Source organism: Toxotes jaculatrix, chromosome 14 (assembly GCF_017976425.1).
Source record: "Toxotes jaculatrix isolate fToxJac2 chromosome 14, fToxJac2.pri, whole genome shotgun sequence".
NCBI lineage: Eukaryota > Metazoa > Chordata > Actinopteri > Toxotidae > Toxotes > Toxotes jaculatrix.
In genome coordinates, this window is record NC_054407.1 from 5296170 (window position 1) to 5323445 (window position 27276).

A 27276-nucleotide genomic window follows, 5' to 3' on the forward strand; every position below is an offset into this window, starting at 1 on the left:
TGGACTTTACTATAAGGTAACTAAAATAGATACATGCTAAATAATTGTAATGTCCCTACTTTAAAACTGGCTGATCAACCCTTGTTGCATGTCCATCTTCCCACTCTCTCTCCATGTTTCTTGTCCAACTCTCAACTCTCAACTGTCAAGTAAAACAAATGCTAAAAAAATGTAGGTCTGAGCCACCAGGGGAACTGACTGACCAAACTTTTCTTTGTGCCTGATTTTCTGTTGACTGTTTTGACTCGTGGCTCACAGCCTCTCTAAACATCTACATTCTCCCTCATCCTGCCTCACTCCTGTGTCTCTGCTGCATGATTTCTCCACCCTGTCATGGCCACAGCTGTGTTCCAGCCTTTTCTAAATCCACGTACATGTCCACTGCCAGTTTGCTTACACCCTCCTCTTGGCTGACTCCACCAGTTCTCCTCCTTATATTCATGCCTAAATATCTTAAATCCCCCCATACACCATGCATCATTCTGTTCTACTGGCTTGCCATGTGCTAATGAGCAAATAAATATATCCATCTTATACAGCAGCGTGGTGCCTGACTAGACAGCATTAATATGCAGAGGTGTGCATCCCACAATCAACATTCTACATATGGAGACGATAAAATAAACACTCTCTCCAGTGCAGCTGTACATTTTGAGCTGTTGGGACCTTAGTGCAGGATTGTGTTTGTTATGAGCATGATTATGCTGATGATTAGTAAGTGTTATGTTTGATGCAGTGTCTGTTGCATGTGATATTATGATGTTTTGTTACTGTGATATTTATATGTATGATTACATCTAATTGCGGACTTGAAACAGTTTTATTTTCGATCCTGGTCTAGTTTTGACTGAATTCAGGGACTATAACACAGCGTTTGATTGTAACTAAGAGATAATACCAAGATGTACTTGTGGCTCTATTGTCCTTTGAGGTTCATGGGTACTGTAGTCTTTAGTCACATCTCACAGTGGTTGTAAAGTAAGGGTCTATGATGATATTTCTACCCACAACCTCGTCCTCATCAACATCTTCCCATTCGGCTTACTTGTCTCCTTTGCTGCGGGCGATGCCGATGAGCTTCTCGATGCCGCCGGCGTCCCTCAGAGCCTTGGTGTTCTCCATGTTCTTGGTGATGACCTCGTGCAGCGCGCAGCAGATAGCTGTGATGGTGTCGTCCGACATGGTCTTCCCCACCAGCCCGCTGTTGTTGGCGCCGCCTCCTCCTCCTCCTCCACCACCGCTGCTGTTGTTGTTGTTGCTGCCTCCAGGCAAACGGTGCACCAGGTCCCTCATGGCATATTTACCTGTGGGCACAGTAGGAAAAGAGTGACAGAGAGAGTGAGGAGTGAGGTGGAATAATGTAGATTAAAAGGGTTTGGAAATAGAAAGGAAGAGAACGGTTGGAAAAAAGAAATAAAAATAAATGATTTGAGCTTTTGTTATGATAATTTTGTTCAAAATGTATGTATTATATTGTTTTGACAGAAATTTTAATCTAACATAAAAGACTATAAAGCTGAATAAAGGCTGAATGATCATGAAATTGTGAGTTACTTTACAACTGAGGCAGGCAAAGGAAAAGACAGTTTGTTTTAATGTCTATTTTCTACCAACTTCATTCATCCATTAGGAGAAAAAGTTCGCTGCTGTTGTTGTTGTGTGATGTTGAACTTGAATTATATCACAGGCATAACTTTATATCACATTTTTCATTTTACTGTAGCTTTGCTTTCTGCTATTATACAGAATATAGTGAAGGTGGGAACGACCGTGGACTAATAAAAATCATGTGCACACATCAGAGATAAACTTCAGGCTCTAATACCTAAAGATCCATCCATCAATTTTGTCCTCAAAACTGACATGTTGATCCAACTAAGTAGCTGATTTGATGTATTAGGGATGAGAAAAAGCTAAAGGACCTGCCTCTGCTGCCCAAACTCTCACTTCAGAATAAAACAAAAAAAAAAAACAAAACCTGACCCTTCTCCCAGCTGCTTCTAAGGAAGTTAAAAACACAGCCTGGCTGGGCGGCTGTCAGACAACTGATGGAGACACGGCCACGTGATCCAACACCAACTGACTACATTTCCCACGACACCCTAATACTGCTGTCAGGCAATCTTGTCCACTCTGCTCTCAGCCCCTCATTCTGATTGGGTCACCACCCTGGGGTGGTGGGGGCAGGGACACGTCATGACCCACTCACAGTTCACATCCACACTACTTGTGTTTCCCTGCTGTAAATATCCTGCTGGTGCCTGAAGCATCTACTCCAGGATTGTTTCCATTCATATATAAGGGCAAACTAATATTAGATCTAATAATACTTTGCTGTTATGTTATTACTTAAATTGTGAAGTTGCAGTCATGTACACTGAGCAATGTAACAGTAACATTTACAGGCAAAAGTCTGGATAAAACCTAAACAAGTCTGTGTGGTGAAAAAACACAGCATGGCGTAGAACACAGATCAAAAGTAGACCAGTGTCTCCAACTTACAGACACACTTGCTCAGTTCAACTTTCATAATGACTTTCTCTTGGTTTCAGCAATAAAAACACAATTCTCTCAGATAATCAAAGCAATTCACACCTATAAACTAGCTTATTACAGTAAGTTATCAAACATAATTGAACTATGTAAACAGCTTAATTTAACTATTGCCATATACACACACAGTATTGGCAATATTCACATTATTACAAACATACAAGCTCTTAATCAAGTTTGTAGCATTGCAGCAATAAAACAACAGTTGGCTCGCAGTGGACCTGTCTGCGCAGACAGTGTTGATATCTGCTGCTGAAAGCTCTGAGGACTCAGCTACATAATATGCTGTGTCTCTAACACAATTTCACGGTGTTAACACAACAAAAGCGAGGGCAGGGCAATCTGTCCTGTCAAAATATACATGCACGTCCCGTGGCAGCGCAACATAACATTGACATTACAACCTACATGCACCATACACATGAATGGCTGCATTCACTTACACACAGACGCACACATAGCTTAGCACCGAGCCTCAAGCATCAGACGGAGAGAAAGTGGAAGGAAGGCATGTGGTTGTTGCTATGGGGACCAACAGAACAGCACAAAACATCACTTGTCTCCAAAGGAAAATCAAGCATCAGACGATCCGTCAGAGCAACACTACTATCTGCTCAAAGACAGAAACTATGTGCATACAGACAACCCATTATACAGCCATTTATTCCTTTTCTTTTATTATAGACAAATCCATAAACCCACAGCCAGTGTGCCATTCATAACAGCAATAATCTTCTACCCAAATGACATTTTAACAGCTGCTTTAAAAAAAATACTGCCGAACATGTCCACTTTAACAAGTATCATATTATGCATTAAAGCAAGTGACTAATTCTGCAAGTGGGTCAAGATAACCGCACTTGTTTTCAGTGCCATTATCTTCAATTAAGGCAGAATTAAGCACATTACCGCACTAGTATCAAGAAAATAACACTCAACAAAAGTGCTTGAATAACATCGATAATAACCCACTGGCAGACTATTTCTTGTGTCACCTTTTATTCCACACCATGTGTGTGTGTCCCTTTGTGTAACTACACCCTTGTATGAATTTTTGTTTGTTGTCAATTAACTACTCACCGATGAGCTCCTTGTTCCTGATGTCCAGAGCCATGTTTCTCAGTGCGGTGGCCACGGCGCACACCACTCGGTCATTGTCTATCCTCAGCAGCTCCACCAGGATGGGTAGGCCCTTCTCCTTACGCACTGCAGCCCGAATATACACCGACCACTGGGGTGGGACAGAGTGAAGGACGGAGTTGGAGGGGGACAGACAGGACAGTTGAGATAATCAGCTGAAAAGTGAAACCTTTTGATGTGATGGTGGCGATAGATGAACAGTCTGCGGATCACCAAGTCATTAGGATTCATACTCTGGGAACCATGAATATCTACAAAAATTCTGCTGCTAGCATTGCTAAAAAAATCCTTTCAAATATTTCTGGATGCCATACTTTGAACCTGATGGTTTATTCTTGACCTTTGAAAAAACAATCTGACAGAAAACTCTCAGGTGTTCGGTTGTGATGGAGACAGTTTAGTTGTTGCATTACTGTTTAGTTCTTATCTTTAGTTCTCTCAAGTGTGATTTCTTTTTGTGGATTATTGTTAGAATTTGCGGTTCACCTCCTGACCGTCTACACAAACCAGAGAGCTGTCTTTCAAGCTAGAACATAGCAAATAAATATTCTAAATCTAAACTAATCACATAATCATCTCCTATATAATTTATGCCATTTCCAGTGACACGATGAAAATTAAAAATAAGATACTTTTATTATTAGGAAAAGCTTTTATTCTGACTTCAGTCTTTGGTTCCATAAAATAAAAGTGGTGCTGTCAGAGAGATGTGTACACCCATGAATGATGAAATTTTAAAGGGCCAGTAGGTGAGTTTTTTTTTTTTTTTAACGTGCTGAACTTTAACCCTTCAAAACACCTTCTGGCACCGACTGGGATTTCGATGCACTTCTGCAGATGCCCTTTAGTATCACAATGACGGAGCCACAGTACTGAGTTCTTACCTTCCAGCTGCCAGCAGCTAGGTTCTGCAGAGCCCCAGCTGCTCCCTCCAGGGTGTCTGGGTTGGAGCACTCAGACAGCAGTGTGAGGTAGGGCTTGACGATGGTGGGGTGCCATAACATCTGGATGCCTTTCGGGGGCTCCGCCAAGTCTGGAAATGGGCCGACGCCATCCCACTGAGGAAGATGAGACATAATTCAAGATAGAAAATCACTTTGAATTCTGTGTGAGATGAGGTTTGACAGTGGTAGGGTGCCAGCTCGGTCCCCTCAGGCAAGAACGGGAAAGGAGAGAGAGAAGATTTACTATTCATAAGCAGTGTATAAATAAGCTGGCATTTGTCTGTGCATTTTGTGTCTATCTCCTCTGTAATTGAAATCTGACATTTTCCCCTGCATTGACGACGCATTTGGAAAACACACACATGTATTGTACATCAGTAACAGCTATGAAAATTCTGGCTGTTGAGTGCAGTCCTACTGACAGTTGACTAGTGTGTTGTAGGAACATTATGAAAAAAAGAAATTGCAAAAAGGAACCATCAGTCAGTGCTCTTGACTAGATATGAGATCTCTTTGTTATCTACACAGTTGCCCTTAAAGTAGGAATAAAATACACTTTGCTTCTTGTGAAATGATTGTGACAATGTGATTTATTCTTGATAAATAAAGTGTATATCTTCTCAAATTAAAGATACCGATGAGCTCCTTGTTCCTGATGTCCAGAGCCATGTTATTGATCAATCTCTTCCAATGTGATTACTGATGTGTATAAATAGGAATAAAAAGAGGAATGTGTCTGAAAACAAAAATTCCAACTGGGCAACAGTGTACGCTCCCCTTCCTTTTGAATATACAGAGAGCATTGCACCTTCAAATCAGAGGGTCACCGGTGTCAACCTGCTGTTCATCCAATACTGCGGACTGGGGCTGGCCATTAAGTCAATATTACTATTATCAACTTTCAAAGTAATCAAAGATAATAACATGTTATCATTTTACAGATTTCTGGGGCTCAAGTTAATGATACTGATCAAGCTGGAATTAGGTTATTAAGGTTTTTGTTGTACATCTGTTAAGAGTCTGGTTCCATGTACTGCATCAAGGTACTGTAATCCCACGTATCATCTGTTAAGGTTCTGTAATATTGCGTAACATTGCATATGCGGCCCAGACCACCTCTGAATTCTGTCTGAGTGATCAGATCTCTAATGTGTCCTCAATGCGTCTTGAGTGCAGCCACACCTGTACTTAGAGCTGTCCACTTGTGATTGGATTACCCGAGACGCATGTTAATGCCAGGTCTGAACAGGGCCTTTGACCTTATTCTTCCACTACTTCCTCTTTCCCCTCTCTCGTCCCTTTGTATTCTCTATCCTCCACTTTACCCCAATTTCCCTTACTCTCCCTTTATATCTCCTTTCCTCTCCTGTAATTACCCCACAGTTGATGGAGTATTGCCCTCTCCAACAAGCTCCCCAATCGCTACTTCATGGTAATCACCCACAGCTGCACTGGAGTGGAGGCAGACAGACAGAGGGGAGTGGGGAGGGGTTACATACTATTACTATAGAGAGGTTATGATTTGTCCCTTTATTTTCTGGTCCCAGGGTTAGTTAGTTTTAAGATCCCTCATCCCTCTGGTTCTGCCTGGATACACTAAAAGTTTGGAGTTGGAGGTTGAAGGCCTGTTTTTTCACCACCACATTTTTTGAAAACCTCGTTTTCTGTCTTTTCCAGAAATGAAAGGGAGAGAAAAGCATGCAGGGCTAATGAGCAATTCACCCTGATCCACCGGAGGTGTTGGGTTTTCAATCCCCACAGCTTCACTAGAAGTTGTAAAAGACGTCTTCCACTCAACCAGAATGCGATGCTGATTACTTATTAGCATGACAAGAGGTTAGAGCCTACTCCAAGGAAGCAGTTTGGTCTCTGCCAATTCTTCAACTAAAAGAGTGCTCATTTTCTTAACTAAAGGCAGGATGAAACTCTGCCTGTTGGCAACAGATGGACAGACCCAGAAAATCCAGAGAGAAATACGAAATCAGCTCTGTGTTTTTGAGTCTGAGCACAGGTAGCCATTGTACAGAAAATAAAAATCGATTTAATCTGTAGGTAAAGCCATAATTCCTTGATGCTGCTGTGTAATAACCTTGTAGCATGTGTTGATGAAGTTGTAGAGAAAATCTAATTTAAGAAGATTCATATTTCTGTCACATTATCCAGCTCGATATATATGTAGCGATATATTCTCGATATGCGTACCTGTGAGACATGGATGTGAACCTAAATAATCCAGGTGTTACCTGAATGTCAGCGACTGACAACAACTCTGGCTCAGACATCATGAATATCAAAGAAAGCTGTAGAGCATTCATAAATATTAATCTGAGACTAGAGCCAAGGGTGAACTGAGCAAATGTTTTAGAACTAGAAACCTCACAGAGCTCTGTTACAAAATGAGACACTGAATCCTCCATTTGGGAAAAAAAAGACAGCTCATACCTCGTCTTAAACACAGAAGACAACAAAATAAAGACACATAATGGGAGGGACTTTGTCTCTTAAAGAATACACATCAGATGCTACAATTTTATATTGTGTGATGTATCCCAGCTCATGCATTATACACTTGGTGAGTAAATGAAGATTTTTATGTGGTCATTAAAATTGTATTAGATACTATATTGTTGTGAAATGAACGGGAGTTAAGTCAACAGCCGAATCACAAATTAAAAACCACCAGGACAGCACAGAGGTCAGAGACACAAAAACTTAATGTCTTTGATGACATTGCCACTTCACGTAAAGGTGCCACAGGTGTCATGTTAGCAGCAGTGACCGATTACCAAAAAAAAAAAAAAACAAACTTAACTTTAGTCACTCTACAGTTTATGTTACTTTTAGTCAAATGATAGTATCTGAGTTTTGTTAGTTTTAGTTTTTATCAGGGAAATTTTGTCGTCTCATTTTTTTCATGCATTTTTTATTTATTATGTCTTCCAATCTGTCTGAGGCTACAGCTGTCACCATCTTTATCGTGTACAGTCACCATGGTTACCGGTGTAGTTTCGTGTATAGCAAGCTCAGCGGGAAACATTGATCACACACGGTGTCCATGACACCCTGCTCTGCAGTAATACAGCAGACTGACTCTCCTCAGTGAATCCAGTTAGCATTTCTGTCATTCAGATGCTGATCCACTCATATGTTGTCTAAAATGCTGTTCATTGTTTGGGTTTAGCTTCAGAGGAGACGCTAAAACATCAGATAACGTAGCAATACTACTCGAGCAGCTAAATCTAGAGATATTTTGGGCAGTGGAGGAAACGTTTACTAATCAGAAACTATAGATAACAGTGTGTGATCATTTAATACGATTTTACATTAAAACAGTAATTAGTTCAGGTGTCCATTCACCCGTCTTTCACATCATTGACTGGTTTTTATTCACTGTATTTCATTGAAATACATTTCGTCAACAAGCTCTTGTTTTCAGAGGTTAGTTTTATTTAGTTTTAGTCTCGATTTCATAATCCGTCATGGAAAACAAATGATACTCAGCAACTTAAAGATCCATGGAAGTGGTTGACATTGAGCTAACTATGAACGCGAGCAACAGTTTATTATTTTCCACAGAGAGAATTTCCATCTGCCACCTCTGTATCCAGCTGCCATGTCCCTGTTTATTGACGCCTCCTTTGATAAAACACATGGGGGACTCAACGCTCCAGGCTCTCTCTCGTCTCCCTCACGAGCCCTGAAGCTTACAGGAGCGTTAAGCATTGAGACAGTAATTTCAATCCTTAGCTTTAATTGGGCAGATACTGTCTGCCATTGTCACGATACTGCTGGACAACAAACTAGTCCATTTCCTGAGAGATCTGTTGCCATGCATTGTCTTCTTATTTGATTTGTGGTAAGTTATGTCATGAGAACTGGGAAACCTAAAATGACATGAACTAAACTGGTGTCCAGTCCATCCTGTTGCTTCTTCAGTCTTTGAGTCTGTATGTGTAAACGGGTGATTTGGGCAAATTCAGACCGAAATCTTTCTGCTCGGCTTTATTTGTGCAAATATGACCACTGGAGTGTTTTCTCCACACTCGTTCTTGTTTTCTTCCTGTTTGTGTTTGTTCGTTGAGTGGGGTCATTCAGCTCAGGAAGCAAAGTTTTTCAGTCAAGTTTAAACATTTCCTCTTGGATGTCTTTACCTGAATTTATGCTGCTCCCAGCAAACCTGCATCCACTCACTTTTTTTCTGTGAGCCTTCAGCATTGCAGAACACATTTACTTCAGAGCCAACGCTCAGTTTTGAAATAAAAGTATCTCTCAAAACCTCAATCTAAGTATTGCTCCTTGAATATGTCTGAGGGAACTCGGGAGATATGTGATATGAATAAATACATATATTTGTAGAGGCAAGAAGAGGACAGCGGCCTTCAGCTCAGACTAAACCAATCATTAACTTTTCTGGGTCTTCATCAGAGGAATGTTTGGAGCAGAAATTTTCAAACTCTGAGGTGTAATTCACAGTTGTCTCAGTTTCGTGTGGTAACTGCAAAGACCTGTGGTATTTTCTGAAGCCCCTGCTTAAACAAGAAACCCAGTGAATCTCTGGTATCACCTGAACTGGCTAGCTGAGCCTGTGAAGCATCAGCGCTAAGTATTTGACTCAATCGAAAGAAAGAAATCACGATAAGTGGTGGTTCTCACCTGGTCGTGACCCTTCTTTTTCTTCTTCTTCTTGCCCCAGCATCCGGAGCTCTCTGCGTCCTTCCCGCCGGTGTCACATAACAGACCGTCCAGCTCCTCCGACCCCCCCTGCTGGCTGTGAGACGTCTCCGCGGCCAGACGGTACGACAAGTTCCTCAGGATGCACACGCAGTTCTCGACGGTCTGATGGAGGGAAAGGAAGAAAAGAACGAAGATCCAGTTGAAGATGAAAAGGACAGAAGTGTGGAGAAAAACAGAGATCGAGATGAGCGAGGGACAGATGGTATTCAGGCGAACAGACAAACACACTTACAATGATAGAGTAGACACGTATGCATGCAGACGCACACACAAACCAGCTGAATATACTGTGCAGTGCAGACTGTATATATGCTTCATGAAGCCAAATATATACACACATGGACATACACACAGTATGTGTGTGCATAGTGTAGACAGACAAACACACATGCACACGCTAATCCTATTGTTGTGAGTGGCTATGCAGTCAACAGTCACAGTCTTTGATCTTGTGAAGGATTTCTGCGGATTAAAAACTTCACATCTCCTTGTGAAGAGCCTCTACTCAACACAGCAACACACACACACACACACACACAGCAACACACACTGGCAAAACACAGAAAAATATTCGTACACATCAAACACACACATTCACACTGGGAGCACATAAACACACACGTGCACACAAACGGATTCACATGGATGCTCACAGGCTCACATAAAAGCACACACACACTCTCTCTAGTGATGTTTCTGTGTCACTGGCCATCTGGGTTGAGTAATATGTGGCACACTGTAAAAAATGAGAAGATAGCCAGGCTACTTCAAGTTTGTATATCAACTTATTAGCTTTAATATTTTTGTTATTATCATTATTTTTTAATTTTTTGACAAAAACTGACAATTTATTGAAATGACTGTCAAATTGAAAAAACAGTGTCAGTTATATGTCTTTAACAGTTGAAACTGTTTTTTTTTTTTTTTTTTTTTTTTTTTTTTACAGTGTTTAGCTAGTGGCCTGCAAGCCTTGGTCATTAACATGCAAACCACAGGCAAACACCCTATACAAATTAGTATGCATATACAGTGTGACACATACAGTCTGCAAAGGCAAAGACAGCTCATGTAAATTTATATAAACTACAGACCATCTTATACTGACACACAAATGTCTATCATTGTATGCATGCTTTCACTCATGTAATTTTACATGTACATGAGCTAGAGGCTATAGGGCTTTTTCTACATGACGGTTGTATGTCTGTATGCATGTGTGTGTGTGTGTGTGTGTGTGTGTGTGTGTGTGTGTGTGTGTGTGTGTAAGTTACCTTGCTGTCAATCTCACTGCTCCCCAGAGCGGTCTGGATGACGTAGAGCAGAGCGTCTGTCAGGCCCTCACACTCCCTCATCCTCCTGCGGGCCTCCTCGCCTGCTGAACTCACATTCCTGTTTCACACACACACAAAGGTACACATACACCTCATCAATGAACAGTCCAACACAAAAACATACAGTTACAGATTATCCTCTTTTTTTGCACTGTAACACACAGAAATTACATCTTCCAGTAGTTTCTCACTTTTTATAAGAGAGCGTGTGAGCACATGTGCATGTTGAAGCATATGGACATGTGCTACTGCATGTGTATGCCGGTCTGTGTGTGACAGAGGAGAGAGAGAGGCTGAGTGTAATGCCCTTTAAATGTCAGACTATTAAAGATGGAGGAGATGCTCGTGCCCTCAGTGTCTATGAGAAATGGCACCAAGCTGCCAAAACCATTAGTCAGAGACATTTCAATACATTTTATCACACAAATGAACAACAAATACACTATTACACAGTCATTATGCATTTACTTATGTAAACAGTGTTAATGTCTAATTATTCCATTGGCCTTAAGTTGGCTTTTTACTATTAAGACGGTTGTTATCATTAGGCGCTGTGGAAACTGCAAGCATTAAATGAGTTTGGCATTAAAGCTCAGGGCAGCCATAAGAACAACCGTGATGTGTAGAAGCTTCAGCGAAGGTTAACGTGTGATATTCAGCACATTAGTGGTGCCTTCACTGATCCTTGTTACTTCAGCGTCAGCATAGGTGCTGTGTCAAGACAGACAGCTTGACACAAACAAAAACTCCCTTTTGTTTCCTGCATGTCTCCTGTTTGTCCCCCGTCTGCGTGAATGTGTGTGTCCCCGGTGTGGGCATGGTGACCCAGCTGCTCCTTCCCGCCAGTTCTCCTTCACACCTGCAGTTAATCATCCCATCAACTGCACCTGAAAGCTGCTGTATTTAAAGACCGGTCCTGCGCTCCGCGCTTCGCCAGATCATCAGTTCACCTAAGTGGTTCACCTGTACTTGCTTGCCAATCATGCCGCCACGCTCAGTGCCACGCAAATCACCTGCAATCTGGAGGATTTCCACTCAGCTTCCTGGTTTTGCCTGCTCCGCTCAGGTGGCTCTACCATCGGACCTGGCTCACCTGTCTTTGTGCCTGAGGTCTAAGTTTGCGTCCCGAATCTGAACTTAAAACTTAACAATATCAGTTTTATTAGGCCGTAACATGTCACATGTATACGCGCATGTATGTACATGCTTCAAGTGACACGGATGGTGTCCAGTCTTTGCCACTGAAGTGCCACAGATCAAGGTCATGTATTGCAGTGGATGTACTGTCATAGCTGTAGAAGAGGTCTCACCTTCAATGTGGAGGCCATGATGCATAAAATACAAAACACGACAGGAGTGGAGTGACATGGTTTAGTTATACAACTGTTTGTTTAATGCTGACCCTCGGTGGAGTCTCGGTTCTATTAAATTACATGAGCATCATGTTTTAATTATACAGTCAAATTACTTCCTGGTATTTTTCAGGGTGTTGACAAGCTGTTGTGTTCTAGTCTGCACCTCTCCGGGCTTTTACTGTTTAGCTTCAGCCTTGGTGCAAGGTTACCTGAGTACTCTCTCTCACGCACACACACACACACACACACACACACACACGCACGCACGCACGCACACAAAACATGCATACACAACAGGGCACTGACTGAAAGCTATGGTTTCATGTGCTGTGCAGCATTTAAGTAAGGATACAAAAGGCAAACACAAAAATAAAAGCACTTCAAGGAAACTTTCAAACCACTTCACATATGTCTTTCTTTCACACATTTCCTTCATTTTGGTTTCTACCTATTAATGGATTCAGTTCAATTAACCTCAGTAAATGTGGCATAATTAATCCCTATGAAGCGTCCCCTTGCAAGGCAACAGGGCTGCAGATTATCTCTCATTATGATATTTCAGTGTGAAGAACGTAAATAATGAGAGAGAGAGAAAATAAATCACACTGCAGGAAAAAGGTTATGTGTCTACAAGCAGAGCTTTTCAAACAGAACAGAATTGGATTAATCAATTCACAGACAGACAAAAATGTCATTCTTTTAGTAACAACAGGGAGAAACTGTGGCTGTTTTCTTTAATTCTGTAATCAAAAGCAGGTTTCTGCTGGACGCCTCTGCATGTGTGTTTGAATTGAATGTTAGATTGATTATTTTATTTCTTATATTCAAATTAACAATCTAGTCATTTTCAATAAAACAGCACATTGTCATGTTGCTCCTCTAAAGACCAATGTAAAAAATGATAAAACCAGTTCATGAAGATGTTTAAATATGATGCAGCTGTGTCTGTGAGACATGTTTAAAACTGTCCTGTACTTTTGTCACCAAATAAACCACCTGGTCTGGGAACTGTAGACTATAATGGACAACAAAGGAAGAGAAGTGGCAGCTGATGTTGGAAAATTCAAATTTGAAAGATTCTTACTTTGGCACCTTTGTGAAAAAAGTGAGCTTACAACTATCCAACAACTTATACAAACACATGGATGTCTTGCATTGATATACAACAATCAGGTGTTTGACCGAGGGATTCTTTACTGGATCTCATGGCTAACTAGCTAAACTACCCTCACACTGTGGAGTAGAAGTCTTCTGGGAATACTGGTCCGATTGCATCCACCATAGGTGATTTTTTGCTCTGCTTTGGCACATCCCCAAACAGCGGCATTCTGCAGCTTCTCTACTGACTAGCATACGCTGGTCAAGCTATAGTGACGAACGGCTGAAGCTTACAGAAGCTTATGTTCACTGATTCTCTCCCTCACACACGTCATTCAATAGATGAATAGATGTACTGATGATGGCTCAGATAAAGGCTATGACAACTGCTTTTGCCTAACCTGCTCACTCCTGCAAATTCAACACAGATAATTCACCTTCAGCAGTACAGAAACACAAGTTTCAGTGCTGGCACGACAGCACAAATGAGTACACACACGAGCAGTGAAACATCCAGTAAATAAGCAGAGGGAGAAAACGTGTGTGTGAAAGTCAGAGACAGCGAAGCAGCAACAGGGCGAGACAGAAGAAGAAAAGGATAAAGGAGGGATAATCTGATTGAGAGAGAGAAAAGAAATGGAGTAATAGAATGAGATGGAGACGGAGCGAGGGAGGAGGGAGTGACTAAAGGGAAAAGAGGAAGAGGGAGAAAATGAGAAAGCGAGGAGATGGGAAGAGAGGGAGAGAGAGAGAGAGAGAGCAGGTGGCCGGCGGTGTACCAAACCCGCCATGAAATATTCAATCTTTAATCAGACTCCCAGCATTCCCTAACGAGGCGTGAGAAAGATGAATTAGCCCTTCGAGTTTGGGGAGCTGATCCACACAAAGCTGCCTCCCGCAACACACACTCAGACACACACCGCCGGAATCACACACATCACGGTACCAGATGTGTGCATTTTCACACACAAAGTGTTTGAAGGGACTAGAGCCTTTGTTAGCTGCCAATATGTGCAGTTTATTTTCACTGAGAGCAGGTGAGGATACATATTGCTGCTGAGATTAATGGTGAGATAAATAGAGAGACGGAGGCACACACACACACACACACACACACACACACACACACACACACACACACACACACACACACACACACACACACACACACACACAGGAAGCCAGACAGTTGTAGTCATGGCAGGAATCCCTCTCTATTCTCACTCAACTTGTGCTGCACATTTGTAACGTTTGTGACAGAAAATATTTTGAAATGTCAAGCGCTGATCCCATTCCAAATGTCAAAAATTCGATGAATGAAATGAGTTGTAGCACAATTAAAGCAGAAGTATTTGTTCTATTGTACAACATGAACTGCAGGTCTGAGGGAATAAGAGGGTAGACACACGATAAATCTACGCAATGAGAGACAGGTTAAAAGACAAATACACATACGAAGTGTTGGTGTTTCAGGCAAAGTTGGCATTATTCTGTCTGTAAAATGTGTGTGTGTGTGTGTGTTTCTTCTTGTGATTCTCGAGGGTTTGATTGAGGGGAACCAATAGCACATCAAAAAAGTGTGTGGTTCACAGTCTCTGTTAGAAATATACATGAGCTCAGACTCCACAGAAATTTCATCATGCAGTCCTGATAATACGGACGGAGTTTGGAAAGCATCTCAGCAATACAAATTTCATGTGTAGAAATATCTAATGATTTGTTACATCTAGTTTTAAAGGCACTGAAAATCTGTCTCCTTATAATTAGGGTCTTACTGTGAGCAACGGGTAACAGACTCAACTGTCATTCATTCAGCCTGGCACAGTATTCATTTCAGCCATGTTCTGGTTGGGGCATGTTTTATTTTGTTTTGTTTTAACCTAACCAGCCACTAGCAACTCTAAACTTATGTGACATCCATATACATCCTGTAGATGTCATTTTCAGTGAACACAAAACCTGCCATAGTCGTTTGCTTGTCACTTTTTTCTGTCACTGCTTATCATGGTTGCAGCTACACAGCAAACAAGAAGTTGTCGGTTGTTGCTCCCACAGCAGCGACCAATGAGCACTACATCAGACCACATCTGAGCTGTGGATGCTGAATCAAAGGTCTGGAACCAGACTAATGGACACACATGAACATACAGTTTTTTCCTTGGTGTATGTTGCCAGATGACTAGAGGTTTTGAGTGCAAAGCTCTTGATAAATCAAACCTAAGGATGTTTTTTTTTTTTCCAAGCTTTAACCGTGATCACCGCTTATTTAGTTATTAATGCCTAATGATGCACAGAAAGTTTTTAGGGGCTTTAAAAATGTCAGACCCTCTACTGTCTTCCACTCTCACACTGACTGAGTGTAATTACAGATGGTAAACACAGTGATAATAGTGATTTATGATCTAACAGCCCTGTTTTTCAGCCTGATGCATTGGGTCTGCAGTAAGGATAATGATAATGGATACTGTGAACACAGCCAAATTTTATACAAAAAATAAATATCAGTCCCATTAATCACTTTGCAACAATAAGCAGTGCCACTTTAAAAGGGTTATATACTTATACTTTACTATAAAATTTAAAATTTAAAATGCAAAACAACCTTCAAACCTTTAAAAAATGACACTTTGTGTAAAAGTTATTGACCTGCACAAATCACTTTGTGTAGGTCAACAAGAGGAAATCAAAAAACACATGAAGTAATAATGATAATAATGAAACTGTAGGTTCTTGTACATTTTCTGCTGATGTCTACAGTATCAAAATTACATACATGGGCTACTTTTGTTGTGTCTGTGTTCCCTTAAGGGACGACAACATTATTAAACTGTATTTCTGGATGTAAAGTACTGGAACACATTTTTAGATAGTATAACAGGATTTGATATTTTCATACAGTGCTTCCAGGGTAACGTCTAGAGAATTTTGCAGAATGCAGAGTACAGGAGGTCTGAAGTTGTGTCTCTATACCTTTAAGGCAGATGGCAGGAAACCAAAATGATGGATCCCTGCAGATGAAACACTAGAAAGCAAATCGAAAATAGAATTACAAAAGCTAATGCTTCTATACATTGCTTTCTGAGTCAGGGCGCATTTTCATTTAATCTTACGGAAAGGAGATCTACGAGAGACTGCTGTCTCAGCATCACAGTTCACACACACACACACACACAATGTTTAATTACACTGTTTAAAAGAAAGATGATGTATTAGTTTATGAGGTAAATCTGACACCACCACTATCAGACATGGCTTCATTTCCCCCACTTCTTATCATCTTGTACTTTATACTCATAGTTGGTAAGAATGAGTAAAGTCAATTAATCTCCTCAACAAACACAAATAAGCTAACAATAGGCATATTTATACATCTTTGATAAGAAGGCACAAGGTAGTCTAGTGCACATTTTGTAGGGAAATAATTGACTTGTTATGCTGCACTGTACATTAAAGCAATTAATCCGCGCTCAAAGAGAATATGTAACTCGGTTTCTGCTGATGAGCTAAAGTTCGTATTACAATTAAAGCTGCAGATGATAAATATTTTCTATATTAGCAACACATAAAATGACCGTGTGCGTATGAAAGGGGTCACTGATAGTGACAGACTCAGAGAACGCAGCTCTGATCTCCCCCTCAGCTCTACAGAGCATTCTTACCATTTTTCATCTCATTAGCATCGTTCTCTCAAAAAACCCACTGCCCACTACCTGCCCAGCACCAAACTGTACACAGACAAAGTTAGCAACAAGCTGGTGAACATATAGTAGAGAATTTAACGGAGTAAAGATATTTCCCTCAGGACATGCATTAGATGTGTAGCTAAGCAATTTTTGCCAAAATAAGTATATTATGGTAAATGGACTGCATTTATATAGCACTGTTCTAATCTTTTCGACCAGTCAAGGGGCTTTTACACTACAAGTCACATTCACATAAAACATTCATACAGCACTTTTTACTCTAAGCATACAGCACTTTTAACTAACACACATACATCCACACTCTGATGGGCACATCAGGGACAATCTGGGGTTCAGTATCTTGTCCCAGGGCACTTTGACACCATCTCATCCAAACCATCGACCTTCTGACTAGTGGACAACCTGCTCTACATCCTGAGCCACAGCAGTCCCAGTGCTGCCAGTGCTGTGTTTGCAACTTGTGACCAAAGAAGGCAAAGCAGGTTAGTTTAGCCAAGTTTGGTAAAGTGGAGGAACAGGACAGGTTAAGCATAACTTTAATGGTTTTAAAAGACTAGAAAAGTTTTTGGCAGACTGGCTTGTTGATACCCTACATGTTGATGCAGGTGGGGAGAAGAAGGTGATGGAAACACACTCAAAAAACATGGTGTTACTCTGGTAAAAGTTTTAGAGTATGGAATAAAAGTTTACATCAAAAAATAAAACCTACGTTTTATATAATTCCATATATGCCTCAGGTTCATATCCCTAACCCTAAACCTGCCCTACATTTAAACACACAAGTAATGTATTCATTTTACTGATAATATACAAAACAGTTTATAACGTGAGAGTCAGTACTACATTGTAAAACCACTGGTTGTTTTTTTTTCCATATGCAACATGCTGGAGCACTGAGCCAAAACACCAAATTAAAAAAAATATGTGTCACAGTCCTACTACATCCACATTGCACTGTATGACTAGTATCATGTCTCAAGTGAGAAAATGAAAAGCCACAGCAGCTCTGAAGCCAAATGGTGAGTCATCTTAAATGCAGCTAAGTCTGTCACTTCTCTGTGTGTGCAGTGGTAAAAATAACACAGAATGCAGACTGCTTTGAACTAAGCGGGACGTTTTTCTCTGTCTGAGTGTGCTAATGTGTTAATAGTGGACTGTGACCAGCATAACTCTGACTGCAAATTGGGTGAATATGTTTCTCTGCTGTGAAGCAGTTCCAACAATAACAGTTCATGTATGTTGAATATGAAGCTAATAGTATGTCATTTTAAAATGTATGAATAAAAAAATAAAACATTAAAAAAAAAAGAACTTTGTCTTCTTTATGTTGGACTACAATCACCACCTCACCATCCTAGTTTAAGTCCATGTCTGTCCAGACCCACATAATATCAGTGAAGTCTTTGAAGGGATGTAATGAAAAGTATTAAGTGTATTTTGTCATAATTAGTACATAAATTCTTGAGGCCAGAAATGTGCTTTGTGAGGTCATAGTGACCTTGACCTTTAAGCTTTGACTATCAAAATCTAATCAGCACCAAATCTGAAAAAAAAAATCCCTGAAGGTGTTACTGAGATATCAGGTTCATGAGAACAGAGGGACGGACGGACAACCCGAAAGCATAATACCTGGCCATGGCTGCCATCAGCACAGAGGCACATTAAAAAATAAAAAGGAGGAAAGAAAAAAAACAAAACAAACAACACGGGAGAATCAGACAGTGTCACTGACCGGAGACAGCCTGTGGCGTTGCGGAGGACCTGGGAGGAGTGTAGGTGCAGCTTGCGGTCCTCCTGTGTATGCGGGGACGTGTCCCAGCCCGAGTGAGGGATGATCACAGCATTGGTCAGCACGGCCAGGGCATCCTGGATGATGGGCATCTTCAGGGCGTCGCAGGACGACAGGTTCCACAAAACACCTGCAGTGGACAGCAGGGAGACAAGAGGTGAACACCAGTGCGGGGAAATGGAACAACAGAGGAGGCAGACAGGAGAAGAGACAGACACAAAGTTAACTCCAGGACAAAAACCACTGAAATATTTAAAAGGTTTTAGTGAGCAGCAACAGACAGTTGCTGCAATGTCTTTACAGCAGTCTGAAAAGCCAGACACATGTTCTCAAAATGAGTACCACAGGCCTTTTTCATGGAAGACATTTTGACATCTCACAGGAGGAAAAGCACACATGTAAATAATAAACTGAATGATGGCTGAATGCCATTTAGCTGCTTCAGTTTCAGGCTCCTGGTACTGTGCATGCTGACTCACTGGCTCGCTGTCATGGTTTAATGGGAAACCTGAATAGAATTCAGCAAACATTAATGTTATTAGTAACACCAAGACTGGATTACCAACCAGGCAAATCAGGCAACTATCCTGGGGCCCTGGAGCCACAAGCCCCCCCCCCCCCGCCCCAAGAGGCCCCACGTTCACTTTGTCAGCAAATAGTTCATGGTGGGACAAAAACACAGGAAAAGATTTGCTCATAAAAAAGATTTTAAAAATATCCACATATATAGACAAGCATCAGTTTTGTTATATTTTAACAAACTAGCCACAACAGGAAGCTGTTTTTAACAAAAAAAGTTAGCAACTAGCCGGTGAACTTATTGGAGCATTAAGCAGTGAAAGAGCCAGAGGCCATTTCATGTTAAATGTGTGTGAGATTTTCAAAACTTTCAAAATTTAATGCAAGTCTAAGAACAGAAGTTGTGAAAAAGGAAATGACTGGATACACTAGATCCTTAAAGATCTGGTTCTGTACATAGCTATGGAGGGTGTGTGTGTGTGTGTGTGTGTGTGTGTGTGTGTGTGTGTGTTAGATGTCACAAAAGTCACATAACCCTTCAACCTGACTGCAACTGAAACAATCGGAAACAAGGTGTATTGATTATGTGAAATATACTTGAAGATTCTCCGTCAGAATGGTGCTGAATAATACCTGTGGTAAGTTGAATTATTTTGCCGCTTTATTTTTGTGTAAAGACTGAGTGTATATTGACAGTAGACTTATTGATTTATTTAAACAGATCATACTTGATCATAATAAAAACTTTAATGAACTTAGACAAGAAACATGTAAGGAATGATGTGAAAACAATTGTACATTGTACTGTACATTTAAGCTTTTGTCAGTTGCCCAGCGTTTTTTCAACACAACTGGAAACTGAATGTCCTTAATATGAATAAATGATATATATCACCAAATTATTATTTGTTAAGTAATCAGTAAATGGATTTCCTGATATATATAGGTTTATATATCAATTTTAAGTGTATTTGAATGACAATTTCATACATTTATACTTTCATTAACATTTTATCAACAAAGCTTATTTTAATAGAATTTCTATCCTAACTAGTGCAGTGTAGGGCTGCAGGGATGAATTCAGGTACTAAACAAAAGCTGAAAATTTACAGATATGGCAATGTCAATAATCATCAGAATAAAGGACAGACCTACAGACATGTACGGAGATGTACATGTAACCGACAGTTAGCACACTGCAGCTTACGCAGAAGTGATGTGATTTCAAATGTCCTAATATTTCAAAACATAACCTTTTATTTATTGCTCCAGGTCTCCACTGTGCTGCTGTAATTAACAGATAACAAGGTAAATCAAATGAAGAGAAGCACTGAAAGCACTACACAAAATTCCACTGCCCCTCTCTGCTGCTGTTAATCCTCACCTGAATTCAACATACAGTGACCAGCCAACCAAGAAAATGGAGAGACTGGTCTCCTGCCTATTGCTGTTCACTCTTTTTTGCAATTTGCCTCACATACACGCAAACACACACACATACTGGCAACAGACAAAGCTCTCTGTTTGAGCCTTTCAAGAAAAGGACAGAGAAGGTAAGAGACAAAATCATCACGTTTTGCTGGAAACACTTTGATTTCTTAAGTGGTTATACACACACACACACACACACACACACACACACACACACACACACACACACACACACACAACTGTAATAACCTTGCGGATCATAATTCCTGTTGACCTTCGTCTTGCAAAGTGTCTATGTCCTAATCTGTGTATTCATATAATTATATGTTAGTGCTTTTAAGTGTGTCCACCCCTGGTCATTTCTCTACTTATCTACCCCCCTTCCTTTGTTATAATTACAGCTGTTATAGTGGTAAAACATCCTATCCTTGGATCTGTGTGTGTGTGTGTGTGTGTGTGTGTGTGCGTGTGCATACGTTTGGAATAAAGCGTCCTCTCTTTAGTGCTGTGTTGTTCACCCTCGGCTGAACAGCGACTGTGTAATTACAGCTTCTGTTATCTGTCTTTGTGGGTTTGTATGAATTTGTTCTTGTGCATGCACATGTGTGTTTGTCTGTGTGTGCGTGTGCATCTAAGCCCCCTCGACAAATCAGTCTTAACTCTGTCAGCCGTTTGGACTCGGTGTGTTTGTGTGGGGCGTTAAGGCAGCAGTGTCTGTTTGTGGTCAGAAGGAGTTTCTAAATGACTAGCTTCTGGCTTCATGACGGTAATTAGCCTGGACTGTCGTGTCAGCGAAAGTGTCCTCTCTCTGTCTCATCTTATCTCCCGCTCAAGAGGGCAAAGAAGGCGTGCTGGGTTTTTGATAACCTCGACATTCAATGTGACACATCATAATTCTAGCTGACCTTGATATCCACATCTGTGAGTCAGCGAATGTGTGTGTGTTTTTTTCACCCCACAGTATTAGAAATGAAATACTCCAACTCCATGTTCCAAAGTAAATAAGCTTGTTGCTTTCTGTCCTATAGTTATATAAGAAAGTAAAACTTAGACCTAATAAGTTAGCTTAGGTCTATGACGGAACTTCTAACAACTCCAAAAATGTCTTATTTAAATTTAACGAGCAAAATTACTCTGTATTTCATTTGAGAGAAATCTGGGTTTTGTTCAGTTAGATTAAACCTTGAAACTTCATAAGGACAGGGCTCTTAAGCTTTTTCAAAGCTAAATGACTCACTCCATTTGTTTTGTAAAAATACTCCGCTAAGTATGAGTTCACTCAAATTTCAAAAATTTCTTTTATGCTGGTTACAAACTCCACGGCAGCTTCCTGTGATCAAAATAATGAACCTCAACCTGCAAAGTCTGAATAAAATGACTAAATAACATATTCGACGCCTTGTGGCTAAATTGTCGGAGCACAGCGAGCAAAATTTCATTTTCATGAAACTGCTTTTCACACATAAGCTAAATCCTGTAATCATGCATGTTAATGTTGCTCTGACTTTTCTAATCTGTTGACCACACATCAAATCAAAGCCACTGAAAATGAAAATCAAAGAATATAATTATCCATTTCTCTTTCCTGTAACTAAGTGGCATCTAAAGAAGTTTTTTTTTTTTGGCTGTTGTTTTCATGTTGGATACATGAATATGTGTCTCTGGTGGTTTCTAGAGATACATATCCATGTATCCAATGGGCCGTGGAGGAGTATGCACATATTATACATGTGTTGCATTGATTTTAACAGTAAAATCAAGTAATAACCATATATTGTACATGGCAAAATGTACTGTAAGACACGTGATGCCATACTGCGGCTACAAGAAAAAGATTTTTTTTTTTTTTATTATTATCGTGAGTAAACTCAGCTGGTTGTCAGCATCACTTCTTGCTGTGCAGAGTATGACATCATCTCCCTGAGGTGATAAGTGGGGTTTTATCTTTGATCTGAAACACACTCACAAACACACAAATCATACTCACATTAAGGCCTGCTAATAAACATGAACATGCAGGCTCACGCAAACATGCACGCATCCAAGGTCTACTGAGTATACGCACACACACACACACATAGCCACACATTCACTCAGCCATGAGTGTGTGACAGATGAAGGAGGTTAATTGCCTCAGCCTTACATCACGAGTGGCAGCAGGAGGTTATGAATGTACTGTTATATGGGAGGAGGGGAAATGAATATGTTGGCCATCTCTCTTTGTCTGTGAAGCCATTTCCCATCTCTCATTCGCTCTGTACTTTGATTCCCCTGTCATATTTCTGCCTTCTGCAACATTGCAGCGTGTCTTTTTGTCCACCTCTTGATCTTGCTCTGAATTTTTATGTTTACTTATTTATTTATTTTTGCTCCTCAATTCTCCTGATGAATTTCTGACTGTTTGTGGTGTATGTGGACTCCTGTCCTTGTGTGAACCACTTTGAATTCGAGACCTTCAGAGAGAAGTAATTTTTTGGAAGTGAGAAAGTAAGTGGTTATTTGTGTGTGCATATTTTTTTTTATTATCCTTTTTAAAATGAGCCTTTCTAAAGCAATTAATATTACCTATGTAAAGGTTGGGAGTTAAATAATAAACGTAGTCACCAGAGGGTGGATTTTGACGACTTTGACATGATCTACACAGAAATCTCAAAAACACATTGTGGGGACCTGAGTGTAAAGCAGTTTAACTCCTGCCAAGTAAGAAAAAACATGTTTTTCTTGTACTCACAAGTACAAGAAAAAAAAAAACATGAACTGTTGTCGGGTCTCAGAGTGATCTCCATGCATGTTCGCCTACCTGCAGCCCCGAAAAGCATGTTTCCAGACTTTTGTGTGTTTTTGAGAACACCAATAACAAATCAATAAATTCTCACAACTAATACAGAAACTATAACTACAGTAATTACTGTATGTCCCAACAAGCGGTCGGTGGTGTAAGCACCTTCAGTAGCTGCTTGTATGCAAGTTACATTTATTAAGAACCCACACTGATGTGTGTGACCTTGAGAACAGCAGAGTGCCTTTGCAATAAGAGAGACCATCCTCCTATGACAGGAACTCTGTACCTGCCATTTGGGTGGATGTGTAGAGGGCTGATGGGTCCTTTAAACAATTGTCACCTTTTTTAATTGCTGTCATCTTCAGACAGAAAAAAAAAAAAAAATCAAACGTTCAGTGGAGGGAGCGCTAAAGATCACAGGTGTCACACTGAGCCAGCTGCCTGGCAGCTGAGAACGGAGCAGTGTGAACAGTGAGGATTTCAAAGGCCAGCAGCCTAAATACAGTTTGGTTGTATAATCAATATAAGGATGTAAAAAATGTTTTTTTTGTAAACAGACCAAGGTGACATCTTCAAATACAGTTTATTATCGTGTTTAAATGCAGCGATATCATCACAACTGAGAAAGTTGAATCAGCATGTTCGGCATTTTTATACCAATAAAATACTAAAACAATTATTCAATCAACAGAATAATTGCTGTGTCATCGTGTTTCCTCAGTTTGGGTCCTGGAAACACTGCAGCTAAGCTGTATACTGTTAAATCATGCTCAGGTCCAACAGAGTTGTTTTGCAAAGAAAGAAAAGCTCTGTTCCTCTGACACTGTACTGTGATGTGTTCATTTATTCACTCATTATTTCTGATGTCACCTACAGTTTAGTAGAGTGAAAGAGACAAATAGACAGTAATAATGATGAGTTTCAGTCTGGTGTTAATGGATGGAAGGTTTAGTTACCTGCAATTAAACAGACTTAAGTCTTAAAACTTTTTTTTTTTCAGAGAAACGGCTTTGAAAGTCCTCTGTAAGTGAACTGGAAAAAAAAAGTTAATGAGCGCAGTGTAATTGAAGGGAACGCAGCTGCTGCATGTTTGTATCATTAACTTTGGTGTTAGGTTAGTTTTGTGTACTCAAGCCTTTTTTGGTATGTTTATTCACAAATACACATCTTTTTATGTTATTTTCCCTTATCTTAAAGATTTTCCCTTATCTTTTCTATTCTTGTGTTGCCTTTTCTATATTTGCTTCATAAATTATTTTTTATAGAATATACTCCTATCAGTTTTCACATGTTCTGCTTATGGTGCTACTTGTGTTTGTTTGTTTTCAATCTTGTGTTTGAAAGTTCCGAGTTCCTGGAAAAACATGTTGGATGACTTTATGGTACAAATCCTGAAATGTTTTAATTTTGTAAATAACATTTTTTTAATTTTTATTTTTTACACTACCTTTTAATCTGAGTTTGCTCTGCTTTACTCTGTCAAGCTGTCGCTCTCCATCTTTTTGCGCTGCCTGAAATGGATGAGCATTGTGACTGGATTGCATCCAGACTGCGGAGAGTTCCCATCACAGTGTGAGCCTGACAACTTCCATATCTGCTTCTGAAGAGCTGACACCAACGTGAGCAATCCAGGCCTGTCACTTACTGTGATGTGTGCTGCTGTGACTGGATGAAAAAGTTGCATTGTAATGACAAGTGGAACCACAGCTACTGACAGCATGTGGATTTTAAAAGGGAATAAAGAAGTTAAAGAAAGTGCAGAGCTCTGTGAGTCAGAGAGGGCACGCATTATGTTGTTAGTGTTTCTCTGTAGCTCAACTGAAAAAATCTCCTCTTCACAAACACCTGCACACCTGGGTTAAATAGGAATCACATGTGGAATCACCATGACTTGGCTGCGACGTTAAGAAAATCCACCAAAACTGTATCTGGGATGACAAATTGTATTTCTACCATAGCTGCAATGGTCCGTGTGACCTTTGATCTCAAATATTTTTGCTATAGATAATGGGCTTTTTTTTTTAGTTCTTTGAGAATATTAATGCATATATAAGCATTTACCTCTTTCTGAATATTAAAACATTTAAACTAATTAATCAATAGTTCATCAATCAGTTCTTAGCTCATCTAAGCCAGGATTAATACCTGAGACACACAAATTCTGGTCTTCCGTGAGTGTTTCTGCAGACAAATGCATCACCGCAGCATCACAAAGTTTCCTTGAGGCCAAAACACTGACGCACGACAAGCCTGAGCTACATGCACTCTGCAAAAACACACAACTCTTCAAGTGACAGTCTGTCACATTTTCACACAGTAGCTTTATGAAGTGATAGTGATGCAAACTGTATTCAGGTCTTGAATACGCCACTTTAAAACACCTCAGGCCAGATAGAACTTTACAGGAAAACTTGGCCACAGAAATGTTTGGCTTTTCATGTACACTCTTAATGCAGAATTATTGAAAATGAGTGAAAGTGGGAGCAGACAGGTCTCACCTGTGCTCTCAGCAGTAGAGTGAGCTCTCTGTAGAGATAGCTGCGACCCAACAGCCTCAGGCTAGAGAAGCTGAGAGCCACACAGCGTGTCACGGATTCACACATGCTCTGCAACCCTGAACGTATCGAGACATTACCCCCGGAGGAGCTGTATGTAAGAACACACGTCTGAAACAATTGGACCAGACATTAAACAGACTTGCCCAGTACAAGTCCTAGTACAAGTCCTGAGTAATGTCCTATTGAGCCCATGTGTGAACAGAGCAGGTAACTGTCCAGAGAACTCACAGAGAGCGAGTGAGCATGTTGATGACGATTCTATTATGGGATGGCGTAAAACTGGAAGAATTCAAAAGGAAGAGTTCAAAGGTGAAGAAGAAGGGTTATTTACACAAAGACGGCAATGAAATGTAATAACTACAGAGAAAGCAAGATTTGGGAACTTCTGTTGGGAACGCCAAAATCGTCAGACAAATTTAAGGAAAGGCAAGAGGCTCGGCTGTTTATGATGAAAACAAAACACTGCAATTTCCTCTGCATACTTTTTTTTGCATCATATCCTGCCTTCTGTGTGCTCTACCCAGGTCTGTGTGCTAATGGACAACACTGTACAACATCATATAAACTGGCGACAAATGGGTGAATGAAATGACACTAGAAAATGATGACAATTGCTAGATTTCAGAGCAGTTGAAGGTCTGTGAAGGATTTTGGAGGTCCAGGACCAGTACCATCACCAAAACACCAAATGAGGGAAAATCCTTTGGAAGGATGGTTTTCATCCCTCCAACAGAGCTTCAGAGACATGGAAAATCTAAGTAAAGGAGAACTGAAGCTGTTCTGGAGGCTCATGGTGAACCAACACCTTACTAAAGGTTTTACTGCTTATATGATGTTGTCAGTCATCTGTACCCTGTATATAGTACAAAGCCCTTTTCCAATGTATGAATTTAACAACATCTGCAAACTGGACTTCTCATAGCCTTAACTTTTAAGAAACCTGTGAAGCTTTGGTACCAGGTTCTTGGATTTATGTCACTGAAAAAGCAAGAAGGTTCTAACCACTGTCTCCAGCTCCCTCTGGATGGCCTCCTCCCTCCAAGTGTTCTCCATCACTATTTGGCAGCCATGTTAGTTATATGGCTCTAAGTATAGTAATGTCAGTTGGTCAGTTCAACACATTGGTCTTGACTGAAACAACTCAACAACTCCTGGTTACTTTGCGATGAACTGTTGCTTTATGACTTTTTGACCTTTTCCTTCTGCATCACACTCATCCGGTGAAACATCTCTACATCTAAAGATGAACTGGGATGAATTTTGTTTTGCTGTATGTCGCATCTGGGCTGCAGAGGTAAAGTTAAGTTAATCTGCTCTTTTAAACCAGCTTTGCTCCCT

The 27276-nt window shown here is 40.4% G+C and overlaps 1 protein-coding gene across 5 annotated transcripts in view; it reads right to left on the reverse strand.

The window, feature by feature from the left end:
- Nucleotides 1–27276, reverse strand: part of ctnnd2b (catenin (cadherin-associated protein), delta 2b) — a 114557-nt gene that overhangs the window by 8996 nt on the left and 78285 nt on the right. For 4 of the 5 annotated variants that reach the window (XM_041054972.1, XM_041054971.1, XM_041054968.1 and 1 more), the window contains 6 exons: nt 18592–18778; nt 10643–10760; nt 9291–9473; nt 4554–4751; nt 3634–3784; nt 1046–1304 (listed from right to left, as the gene is read on the reverse strand). In XM_041054972.1, the coding sequence (XP_040910906.1) occupies nt 1046–1304; nt 3634–3784; nt 4554–4751; nt 9291–9473; nt 10643–10760; nt 18592–18778 (1096 nt within the window). The remainder of the gene's footprint in view (nt 1–1045; nt 1305–3633; nt 3785–4553; nt 4752–9290; nt 9474–10642; nt 10761–18591; nt 18779–27276) is intronic. The other variant, XM_041054969.1, reaches the window with a different exon arrangement.